The 12,832-nt window shown below is 46.8% G+C and overlaps 1 protein-coding gene across 2 annotated transcripts in view; it reads right to left on the bottom strand.

The window, feature by feature from the left end:
• Positions 1-7,705, bottom strand: part of LOC309806837 (kalirin-like) — a gene marked incomplete at its 3' end in the record, with an annotated part of 110,921 nt that extends 103,216 nt beyond the window's left edge. For both annotated transcript variants that reach the window (XM_082625801.1, XM_082625800.1), the window contains exon 1: positions 6,829-7,705. In XM_082625801.1, the coding sequence (XP_082481927.1) occupies positions 6,829-6,913 (85 nt within the window). In that variant the 5' untranslated portion in view covers positions 6,914-7,705. The remainder of the gene's footprint in view (positions 1-6,828) is intronic.
• Positions 7,706-12,832: the final 5,127 nt, after the last annotated feature.

The raw sequence follows: 12,832 nt of genomic DNA, 5'->3' as shown, positions 1-12,832 counted from the left end.
AGCAGAATCCCCAGGAAGCAGGTCACAGATGCCCTTGCTGGAGCCAGGGGAAAGGAGGAGGAAGGTGGGGAGGGTGGAGAGGAGAGAAAAGAACAAACCAAAAATATTAAGCCTCCTGGAGGGCTTGTTAAAACACAGACTGCTGGGGCTCACTCCGGAGTTTGAGTCAATGGGGCCAAGAATCTGCATTTCCATTTCTCCAGTGTTAACCACTCTTGGAGAACTTCTGCTCGAAGCAGAGAAAGAAGATGAGGAGGCAGTACACAGGTGTGAGCCTGACATCCAGAATCTGTGCAGAAGTGAAGTGTCTGCAATTCTTTTTAACAGTGAGGCTTGCTTCTCTTTTGGATGGGGAAAGATAATATCCCTTTCTCCCTGGGGGCAATAATGGAGATGCTAATGGTGGGAGAGCAGAAACTGGGACTGTCCTGAGAGCCTTTTGCACACCAGGTGCTGTAAGAGACCAAACAGGTGCCTACAACCAATCCCACCCCAAGGAGAGCAAGTACCTGCATACAGAGATGTTTTATGAGGTACTGTTTCAACCGAGCAGCGGAGGGGGTTTCCCTTCCTTTCAATTTGCCAGTTTCCTCACTATGGTCTCCAGTAAAGCAAGAAGAATGTGAAAGGACCTGTTGCATAACTCTGATCTTTGCTCCTTTACCTGGCTAAAGCCAATCTGGCAGCCTCTTGGCTGCCTTGCAGGTGTAACCAGGGCTCACCTCCTTGCAGGAAGTATAACACAGAAGGTTCTGTCAACCTCAAAAGAGGAACTCCATTAGTCACTGAATAGACCAAGCAGGGGGGCCAAGCTACCCATGTTTCCCAACCACAAGGAATACACAAGATAATGGCCAAACCTCAGAGAATGTCCAGAACCTTGGGGGCTGCTGTGGGCAGGTCATGATTTTTACCTAGGCAAAAACAGCCTGAAGAGGACCTGCAAACCTTTGCAAATGAAGGGTGTGCAACAAACGTTGGCTGATGGGATCAGAAAAATGGCTCTCAATTAGATTGTTAGCCAAAGTCAAGGGGCAGGCAGGAAGTGATGTCTTTTTACATAACATAGGTTTTCAGGACCTAAACTTCAATCCTGGTGTAGCCATGTTTCAATCCTTGTACATTGTATTTCCCCTCAGAGAAGAATAACTCGAGGATGCTTAGGGTATCTTGCCAGTACCTTCTCTCAGATGTTCTTTTATATAACCACAGTGATTATAACACTAGAAGCATTGCATATTTAAAAAATTTTTAATTGGTTTAATTAAAAAAAAGGAAATCCCTATCGTACTTATAGATCACAAGCTTTCTTTCCCCACAGTGGCAACTCTACAGCACTGAGGCACAGATGACAATGGTTTGAACCAAGACCATTAAATTGCTTAGGAATGTAGATTTGCAGCATTACCACCTAGAAGACCCACAGATATTTAGCTGTGAGTCCCCTGAGTATGGGTTCTATGTTTCGTATTCCAACTACTGTTAGTAGCTAACCTTTTTAAAGCACTTTATATGCCTGGTGCTACGCTAAGCCCTTTACATACATTGCCTTAACTAATCCTCACAGCAGCCCAATGGGGTCAGTGCCATTATGATTCCCATCCATTCTCCCCCAGTATCCAGCGCAGGGCTGGCAGGCAGTCAGCACATAAACATTTGTCAAATGGATTAAAACACTGTGTGTTACATAAACACCAGTGACTTTCAAAAACGGAATGATAGGAATGTATTTCATTGATTCATTTCCACCTGAAAGGGTACATTTCATGAAAAGAGACAAGAAAGAAAGCGGGGGAAAGGGGCCTTTGGAATTAAATTGAACCAGAGGGGAAAACATGGACAGATATTTACTAAGAACAATGTGCAGAAGCTGCTCTGGGAAAGACAGAGGTGTGACTGCGGTCACTGCCTTCTGTGGTCTTGGGACAGAACAGCCACTGAAGGCAGAACAGGGAGGTCCAGATCTCACTGGCTCCAGGCAATGCAATCACCCCCCAGAACCACAGATGATTCCACAGTTAACACCCAAGTTCCAGCTTGGGGTCAGCCTCTACCCTTCTAATTTGGGCCAGCCGTGCCTTTGTCTAGAGTAAGAGAAACTGCATGCCCAGGAAGACAAAAATGGAGGCGCAGAAAGAACACTGGAAAAGGGCTCTAGGTCTGACTCTGCTACTAAATGGCTGGATCTCAGTTTCCTCCTGTAGAAAAAAAGATCTATTAAATAATCTCTAAGATTGCTTCCAGTTCTAACTTCCCATGGTATAGCCCCTTCTGCTTGAGAAGCCCCCCGCAGCTTTTAGACCCATGCTCTTTCTAGGGCATGGAAAAGCTGGGCCTTGGTCTGAAGGAGAGGGCAGGCCATGCAGCCACTCACATTCACTGAAAAGGAGAAGCACTTCAAAAGGATGCGGAGTCTTTTTAGGGCAGAAGAGAAGCCCCAAGATTCAAGAGGAACTTCATTAAGGAGAATACCAAAAACACTGCTCCAGACTAAGGTAGGCTTACAGCATTTTGGGGCTCCGAAGTGAATCCCCCATGTTCACTTTAGAAAAAACAAAACAAACCCCAAAACCTTTTATTTTGAATAAAAACACAGAGTCTGAGTTTTTATCTTTTTATCTCAGGTTAGGACTTACCAACCTGTAGCACATGGAATCCCTGGGGTGACATGCCTACAGCACGATCAGTGATTGTTGGACCCATGGTCGAACCAGAAGAGGACATTTGGCTTCCACTTCCAATCTCCTCCACCCCAACCAAATCCATATACTCCTATTTCTACTAGGCTACATTATGACTGGAAGGCAGGGAATAATTGATATTCTTGTTACTACCCACTAGTCAGAGAATCAGGTATGGGAAAAAAACCATAAGATCTAGGTTGGCAACAGTACGTATGTGTGGAAATTCTCCCCAGGTTAAGGTATATCCCTGGGAGGCAGAGAAAATCGAGAGATATGATGGACAAACATACATGCTAAATGGTCAGTTCAATTTTCATAGTGGTAAAGGCACTTCCTGGAAGATAAAGAAATAAAAAGGGATGTATACCTCAAGGCCCCAAGGCTTCTCTGACCCTTGGGTGGTTAACTAAAGTAAACAAAAGTGAATGTCACTTTTGTTCCTCTCTGAGGTTACCAACACCTTTCTAAAGGAACTTGGTGTCATGGTTTCACACATTAAATTCAGTTTATAAAATGAGCTGTATTAATTCATGGGCCAAAGAAGGAATATTCACATCCAATCATAAGATTCCTGCTTAGTGATTCTGGGGAAATGTAGGGGGGAAAAAAAGAAATTATAGATAAGGATGACTCGGGATGCCCTGTAAACCCCCATAACTCTTACCCATACCCTGTGATGTCAGCCCCAATCGCCCCTGTGGCGAAAGAGCCATGGGACTGTGATCTCAGCACCTCTCCCGTGAGCTTACTCGGCCTGGATAAGTCGCCACCCTTATTTCTCTTCACTTCTGAGACAGTCTTCTGAACCAGGTACCGTCTCACAGTACAAATGGGGAGATGTGATGGCACATGGGCTCGAGAGGCAAGGACAATGACACAACAGTAAGCAAGTATAAATAAATGCCATGCACACTGTGGAGAAGCAGAGGAAGGCAGCAGTCAGGAAAGGTTTCCAAGAAGGGACTTTTGTCCATATACCCAAAGTTAATTGACTGGAAAATTAAAGGCTCTAAAACTGGCTTCCAAATATCAAAGTCTGAAAAATCTCTAGGCTCCATGATCTAAGAAGTCACAAAGTCTGGTCTGTATTAGCAACCCTCCAGGTGACTTGAAATCCTTTTTGTCACTCGGAAACAAGCTGCTTTTTAAAATTGTAAGATCACTGCAGAAGAATCCAGAATGGACCCACTTCTTCAGGTATAGAGGAAAGTCAAAGTAGCCAAAGAAATCCTGAAACTTCCCACAGAGTGCGACATCAGTGATCAATCACCCTTCAGACACACACACATGCCACTATTTCATGTTTGGCTATTTTTCACTTCCAAAAAGGCAGTTATAAATGTATTTGCTGTCCTTTCCTTCTCATCCATCTCTATTTCTGTTCTACCCTTGGTTTTCAGTTTTCCTGCCCTTCAATACTTATTTCAAGGTACAGAAGGAAGGTCATCTTTCATCAAACCCCTTTGCCACACCCATACTCAACAGAACCAAAAACTGGAACAGAAGAACACAAGAGAGTTGCCTTCCTCACTTTTCCAAATCCAAAGACAAGCTCCACTAACTGCGTCCATATTTTTCTCAAATATGATCTTTAAAGGCCACAAAGGTACGTCACTAAATCCTTGACTCTTACCCTAGGGTTAACAATTACAACCACTTAGGATTCACCAGAGCAAGTCCAGGATAGCTTAGCTTTGTGTCAAAAATAACCAGAACATTCCACTTCCTCTTGGTTCCTTTGTCCCAGACTTTAGAAGGAGGTGTCCTTTAAATGCTGAGTGACTGGAAGCCACTTAGTCAAGGCCCCTTGACTCAGGAACCATAGTCGTGAGTTCTAAACCATTAGCTTCACAGTCATCTGTACAACCAGAGGAACTGGTTTAAATGAAAAGGGAGGCCAACCGTCCCTGGTGTAGATGCCCTGCACTCCCATCAGCCTCTCAGACTCTCGCCCGAGCCCTTCCCTGTGTTGCAGTTGGGGCAAGCTTCTTCCTATGGAGTTCTGGGGCTCTGGACAATGCATTCAAGCTCAGTACAAGACATTATCTTTTCAGTCTGCTTCGAATATATGCCTTCGGGCTGGGTGGGGACTCAGCTCTCCTTGCTGTTAGAGCAGACTCAGGGAGCCCCCGGGCAGTGTCCAACACCTCAGACACATCAGCCTGCCCAGCGGCTGCCAGGGGCTCTGGGAAGGGTGGCTAAGTCATGTCCCCCACCATCTTTCTCAGATTGGAGCCCCAGTTTTCCATCTTCACATGTTTCAGATGTGGCAAAGAATAAGGACTAAAGAGGGAGAAGGCAAGAGGCACCCACCTTTGTTACCCTCCTTCTCCCTTTTAAGCTGCTTTCACTGCTTGGGCCTTTTGCCTCCCTCTGTCTTCAGCTGAGAGGCGATGGTGTCCTCCAGCTCTGGCTCCAGCAACACTCCCCCCACCCCGGCCCCAGCAAGCCACAGAGCCTGCAGCCACCGCTTTCCCAGTCCTGCAGACAGGAGGTGACCCAGCAGGCACCCCAAGGGGGCTCCCTGCCCCCTCCTATCACCGCCACACGGAGGGCCCGCCAGGGCAATTCACAAACAAAGCAAAGGCTGAGAGACCCCTGGAGAATTACTCTGTAAGGGAGCTGCGGCTGCCGCACATCTGGACTCAAGGAGGCAGCTGCAGGGCCTTTAGATAAGCACCGCCCACGTTCCCGAATTCTGCCTTGGGACAGGAAATGGACTCCCAAGAAATCCTGCTTGGAAACCCTTCACCATGAAAGCAGCCCAGCCTGCAGCGCAAACCCACCCACTCGGATTCCCTTTGGCCATTTCCTGCTTCCTCTCCCTTTTCATACCCCCTTGCTTCAATTCCCAGCCTTGGTTCTGAATGTTTCTGAACGAGGCTTGGATTTTTGTGAGGGTCCCTGGCCTGTTAAAATTCCTTCTCCCTCTGAATTCTGATTTTGAGAGTTAGCTACTACTCAGTTCCAAGCTATTCTAATTAAATGCAGGATTGAGAGAATCTGACGCTGACATTATGAACCTTAATGACTTGGGGAAAGGTCCTTCAGATTTAATTAGTTTTCGTAGTCTCCTACCTGCTTAGGATGGAGAATTTGTCAGAGCTATGTGTAGGGTGAGCACAGAGGACGCGGTGGTCACTTGGATGAAGTTTATTCACCAGTAACTCCCAGAGAGTTCCATCAGGACTTGTTAGGCGAGGATGGGTAAGGAGACTGGGGCATTGCAAATAGGGGTGGAGGCGAGACACCCAACAGGTGAAATTTTAAAAAGGCTTATGCCAAGTGAGAGCCTATATTCTCACTTCTAACCACACAGAAACAGAATCTCTCCCACCCTCCAAGCTGAGGTGTTAAAGTGACATGAACTGTGTTAGGAACATCTGTTAACTCTGTCTAGGAAGGGCTCGATTTCTTTTTCAGGATAGGCTACACTTTCCTTCTGTCATCCTTCTCACCATTGTGCTTTGCAGGCTGATTTTGGGGAAATTAGTTGCTTCCTGCAAGTCTTCTCGACAACACTAAAATTAGCAGAATAATTAAATACTGTCCTAACTGGGTACATAGAGTTCTTGGTTAATTAATGAGCCAAGCTCCGGCCCAGAGCTGCAGACCCACGCTGACCTGCCAAAGCCCAGGCAGAGAAAAGCCCGCTCTAGTCCCCAAAGAAAGTTGTCACTTGGCAAAAATAGTTCCTGGTGTAGAGACAAGTGTCAAACACATTCCTATAGCTAAGAGTCATCTGTTAACCCCGCGGCTGAGGTCCATATGTAAATGAGAGCACGAAAGTGTGACTCTGCCACTACAGGGACGCCCAGAGCTCCGAGTGGCCTCTCCCTCTCCCTCGCAACCGCGCCCCAACCCCTCTGCAGGCTGGAGCCCAGCATGCAAAGTCGCCGGTAAGTAACTGAGTTCCCAAACTTCAGCTCCGCATCCAAGTCAGAAGCTCCTTGAGAGTGGAGAGCGAGCGACCCGCTTCGTGCCGCAGAAACTGCAATGAACACAGTTGGGAGCAAACCCTCCCTTTGCCGTGCTCCCCTCCCCACCCGCATTTTCCCCAGACCACGGTCTACTCCCGCCCACACCATACTCAGCTTGCCCGGTCTCTGCCTAAAAAGAAGGAGCAGCACCGACAGCCACTCACCTCTGCACGGGAAGCAACAGCAGCACTTCGCCAAGAACCACCCCAAAGAGGGACCTCGGGTGTACGCGCGGTCGCCGCCCTTCATGTTGCCGCGCGGCCCCAGCGCTCCCGCATGGCCCGGGGTGCCCGCCGCTGTGGGAGTGCAGCAGGCAGGCCACCGCGGCCCCGCGGCCCCGGAGCCAGCTCGCAACCTCGGCCGTCCCTTCCCGCCCTCCTCTCCCGCACCGCGGCAACGACTCCGACTTTCTGGGAGCTAGGGCCACCTTGGGGAGAAGGGGAGGGGCCGGCGGGGAGGGCGGCGCTGGGGGCGGAGTTCCAAAGTCCAGCTGTTTGCCTGAGTCCCGCCGGCAGCGCAGCCCAGAGCCTTATGCAAGGCCGCTCTGGCCGCCGGCACGGGGCACGCACGGGGAGGAGGAGCGTACACAACCCTCGGCGCAAAACAGGTGCTTCCCCTTTAGTGCAGCTCCCTCTCCTCAAAGGCCGCCACAGTCAGCTCTGGCTTAAAATCCGCAATCCGATGAGGCCAAAGAGGTGGGAGAGAAGCAGATTTAGAAGGTTCGAGACTCAATAGTGCTTTTTCTCTGACAGGTTCACCCCCTCCTTCTCCTCAGCCTCCGAACATGGACAGCCCCTTCTGTGTTGAAAACACCTTCACCTACGCTTTTTGTTCCTTCTTTTTAATATTTAAGGCTAATAATGATAATTGTGCCTCCCCTTTTTATCGGCTCCGGTGTGGTAATGATGTTGTGGGAAAGCTCAGTATCGGAAAGAAACCATAAGACGGAAGTTCAAAGCTGTTTTGTCACCTAGTAGCTGTCTGACCTTAGGTGAGTCACTTCACTTTTTTGATCTTCAGTTTCCTCATTTAAAAAATAAAAGAAAGAAAAAAAATTCCCGGGGCCTCCCTGGTGGCGCAGTGGTTGAGAGTCCGCCTGCCGATGCAGGGGACACGGGTTCGTGCCCCGGTCTGCGAAGATCCCACATGCCGCGGAGCAGCTGGGCCCGTGAGCCATGGCTGCTGAGCCTGCGCGTCCGGAGCCTGTGCTCCGCAATGGGAGACGCCACAACAGTGAGAGGCCCGCGTACCACAAAAAAAAAAAAAAAAAAAAATCCCTATCTGTTTCCTTTTTAAGTCTTTTCATATTTCAAGGTCAAGCTCACATCCCCCCGACCCCCCCCCCAAGAAGCCCACCGGCACCACACCAACTGGACCTTCCCATGAACTACTGCGTTAATCACTCACAAAGCATCTCTCCCGTTCCTTTGTGTCCAGATTTAGGAAAAGGGATGGCTGGAAACATGCAGCACTCAAAGTAGCCCATTCATCAGGAAAAAAAAAGGGGGGAGGGGAGTTTGTGAGAGGGATAAAAACCAGAAGCTTGATTACTCAATTCCCACCTGGAAGAAAGACAGCCACAGGACAACATTTTAGGAGTTACTAGGATCTGGGGCTTCCTTTCTCAGTTTGAACCATGCTTAGGTTTTGGCCTTATTTATTTGTGTTGCAGCACCTGCCACATGGTTGGAACACAGTCGATGCTCAGTAAACACGGTAGCACAGCTTCATGAGTGACAACAGCTAGCATTTATCGAGCATTTATTTGTGCCAAGCAGTTTCCTAGTTGCCTTCAATACATTAGGTCATTTATCCACACCAAAAAACCTTATAAGGTAGGGTCCTCTTTTAAATCTGAAGAAACGAAATGAATGAATGATGATGAGCCTTCGATGATTTAACTCTAAAGAGAAACTCTAAAAAGCTTCACCATGTAGGAAGAGCAGAACCCAAAGTCAAAATCTAACTTCTAGTTCTACCACTGCCATCTCCATGATGGGCCCTCCTGGCAAGTGTTCTATAAGAATCTCACTGTCGAGCAGGAAATGTACCCCTGGTGCTCCACGTATGAAACAGCGAAATGAAAGTTCAAATTGCTCATGCAGCCCACACCCCAGATTCCTGAATTCACTTATCATCCTATTGGTCAGTCTCATCTTGACAGCTTGAATTACTGCAGGATGTGGCAACCAGTACTGTTGTCTAGTTCTCTCTTCTATATCACCAAATATAACACCCATTTTGCTGTTCTTGCAAGCCCAGAGCAGAAAATGGCCAGTACCTTCAGCCCTTCGAAAAGTGAACTTTGTTTGCTTGTGATCCACTGTCTGGATGCTATGATACAAGAGTCCATATTTGGTTTACCCACCCAATCCACCTCCTTGAATACTTTTGGGGCACTCTGATAGGAATTCAAAAATGCTTCGAAGTTGCTTGGTGAGTAACCAGTTCCTTTTTTACTTAAACCCTCCTGTGGGCCTTTGTGTTTAAGTGACACTGGATCATCTTTCTATCATAATCTTTGACAAGAGGCTGACAACATCATCGTGTAGAAACTGTCTTGAATTAGATGTCTGAGGAAGATTCAGCCCTTGCTTCAGAAATCAGAGTACTGGAAACTATTAGGTAAAAAATAAGCTATGAGGATATATTGTACAACAAAGAGAATATAGCAAATATTTTATAACAACTATAAATGGAGTACAGCCTTTAAAAATTGTGAATCACTGTGTTGTACACCTGTAATTTATATAATATTGTATAACTATACTTCAAAAAAATCAGAGTACAAGTAGACTCTAAAGTAGTCTTAGTCTCCATGAAAAGGATCCATCAGGCATGTTTCCATTGGTCCTTATTATAACCCAGGAATCCATCCTACTGTCAACTTAAAGGCATAAAACCATTAGGAACACCTACCCATCTTGAATTGATATGGTCAGCACATTTTGGAGACTGGTTAGGCATCAATAACCCAAGAGTCCCACTGCCATCTTCGTGTGCCTTCCAGAATGATACCAGTGATGTCTACAACCCAGCGAGGAAGTCTTGAACACTACTGGGACACTGACTGATTTCAGGCCAATTCATTAACTCAGCAAACACTTACTGACTGCCTACTATATGCCAGGCTCTGTTCTAGGCACTGGGTCTACATTCACGAACAAAAACAATCCCCGTCCTTGTGGAGCTAGCCACTAGGACAGGTTCAACAGGAACGTGAAAGAGAAGGGAATCAATGTCAGATATTTGACCAAGTTTTGAGTTGAGAGATTTAAGAAAATAGGTGCCTGAATCCTCTAACTTACATCTAGATGTTGTAATTGTCCTCAGGACAATTTGGAGGGGATGGTAGGGAAATGGTTTTTAAACACAGATGCTTAATAGAATCATCAGGGAAGATTTTCTAAATTCTAGGTACTCGATTTTTTTTTTTAAGGTTCTCCAGGTGATTCCAGGGTGGAAGCAAGTTTAAGAACCATTGATGCCTGGGTCTTCCTCCCTCCAACCCTCTCAAGATTCAGATTAATGCCCCTTTGGGTGAGGCTGGGCATCAGTATTTTTTAAAGTTCCTCAGGTGTTTGTAAGATGCAGCACAGTTTGACAACCATTGGTGTGGTGTGCTGGTTCTCAAACTTGAGTGTGCATCAGAATTACCTGGATAGTGAGTTCAAACACAGATTACTGGGCCCGCTCCCAGACTTTCTGATTAAGTAGGTCTGGGGTGGGGCCTGAGGATTTGCATTTCTACAAGTTTCCAGGTGACGTTGATGTGGTTGGTGCCAGGGCCACACTTGGAGAACCATTAGTTAGCAAAGTCTCTCCATCTGTTGGTAATCTACACCCGCTTCTTTTTGTTATAGCACCTTGAGTTTTCTTTGAGGAACCAGCTCTCCTCCATTCTCAGACCATGTTTGTGGATGTAGCTGACATTCTCCCTCTGTCCACCCTCCACTCTAAGGATGGGCCCATGACCTGGGCTCGGCCAGCCAGCCACAGGGACTGGTTCAGATTTAGCACATGACCCAGTTTCAGCCCATGATAATAAACTGGAAGACCTTAGCAAGAACTACTGGGAAAGCAGTAATCCCTTCCCAGAAGATTTCTAGGTTGGTGGAATGTTAATGTAAAGCAGTTGGAGGCCATCCTGCCATAACTACATAAGCAGAAGCTGCCTGAGAATAAAGCCAACATGGAGGAAAGAGATGAAATGAGAGAGAGGTAGCGGGTTGTGTGTGAGGTTTGATGCCATCACCTGAATAAACTTTTCCTCCAAGGTCTTATCTATCCCTGGACCTTATCTGAGCCCCCCAAGTAAACATCTTTTGTATAAGGCAGTTGAACCTCTATAATTTCAAGGTTTTCAAACTCCACTCCACCCACTCCCAAAGTTCAGGTTAAGAACTTCTGAGCTACAGCAATATCTTTGGAGTGTTCCTAATTTCCAAACAGGTGGTTGAATCTTATTCTTATTTTTGACAGTTTGTCTTCAGTTATGCTTCCGGTCAAAGTCTATCTTACATGAATTAGGCTCTCTGCCTACCGATGTGTCCATTTTATCTCATCTCCATTTCCCACAACAGTGGACCCCAAAGAATTCCTGCTGGTCTCAGGCTGCACACATACTGGGCCCAGTATACCACAATGCTGGGCTTGGTACCAGGGACTAGTGGGTCTGCCCTCTCCCCCCAAGTTAGCCACAGGCTTCAGGAACGCTGGACCATGACCTCAGGCATCTGCCCTTTTCACCAACAGACATGTGTCCAATTTTGTCCTTTAGACTTATGCTCCTCAGGTTTACAGGAACTGAGTTTTTCAAAATCACATTTATCCAGATTTCTTATTGAGAGCTCAGCCCAGAGACAGAAGGCAATAGCAACTGTGCCGCAACTCAGGCCTAGAGATTCCTGTGAGAACCTTCCTACAGCGACAAGTACAGTACACGCCTTCTCCGGAACATGCCAGGTGAGGGCTGTGGGCGTGGTTTCTGGGGACTGTGGGCAGCTCCACCCCAACCGGTCACTTACCTGCCTTTTCCTCCAGCAGTACATCTCTCTTCCAGCACCCACTCCCAGATTCTGATCCAGATTCCCATCTAGAGTTTGTAAAAAGCTCTGCACCTGATTTTAGTAAGAAGTCAGGGCAAAGGACCATGGACCTTGGGACTCTGGGATTACTTCCTGCGTGGTACCTACAGAGTTTAGGGAGCACCTGGACTCAAATGTTTTCACTTTCTCAGACTCTGACATCCTCCCATGACCCGCGATGCTCTCTAGTTACTAACCGCATGCTCCTTAACCCTCATCTTCCCTGTGTAGATTTCTGGCCTGTGAACTGCCTGATGGCTGATACCAGGGCGGTTCATAATTTTCCCCATATTATCCTGTCCTGGCCTCCATTTCTGACTGTGGCTTAAAACTCTGAGGTTCTTGTCAAGTACTGATCATTTATACAACAAAGAGTTGGTTTTTGAATATCTACTATCTGCAAGTCACTAAGTTAACCTCTATATGAGAATTTATAATGGGAAAATTATATGAGAAACAGAAATTGAATAAGATTGTTCCCTGAGTAAAGACAAAGAAGAACAAGGTGAGTTCTAGGAAAGCAGTTGGTTCAATTTTTTTGTGGCAGAAAAGGGAAACTGGAGGCAGACCAAGACTGGACATAAAGTAGAGGTTTCATCCTTGTGTGAAGAATAATAATTACCAGTGACCAGAAACACTTATTAAAAGAAAGGAGGTGCAATTTGTACATTGCTTCTATATTTAATTAGAACTCCAAACACGTCTTTCAAAATTGTATAACGTCCATGTGGACAACCATTCCCAGGTTATATGTGTTATTTTAATAGTAATGTCTACAGGAAAGCATAATGGCCAGCGTTATGCATAGTAATCTCTTCTCCTAACTATACCTGTTTAGTGTGGTCTAACCACTGCACGCCTGCTGGCCCCGTGGGTGCCTCCATCCACCTAGCGACAGCTTCCAGACTCCAAGGACTAAACCACCACTGAGCTCGTCCAATCTGTCTTCAGCTATGCCCTGTAAAGGTGTCCCTCACTCCCTCTCTGCCTGCCCAGCTGACAAGTGTCTGCCTCCTTCTGGCTGTCTCACTTATGCTCAAAAAGCTTAGCCTCGGCTCGCCCTGCCAACACCCTCTGTTTT

This window comes from Mesoplodon mirus, assembly GCF_964341445.2.
Source record: "Mesoplodon mirus genome assembly, chromosome: 6".
Classification (NCBI taxonomy): domain Eukaryota; kingdom Metazoa; phylum Chordata; class Mammalia; order Artiodactyla; family Ziphiidae; genus Mesoplodon; species Mesoplodon mirus.
The sequence above is the reverse complement of the archived record's forward strand: the minus strand, read 5'-3'. Positions and strand labels throughout refer to the sequence as shown.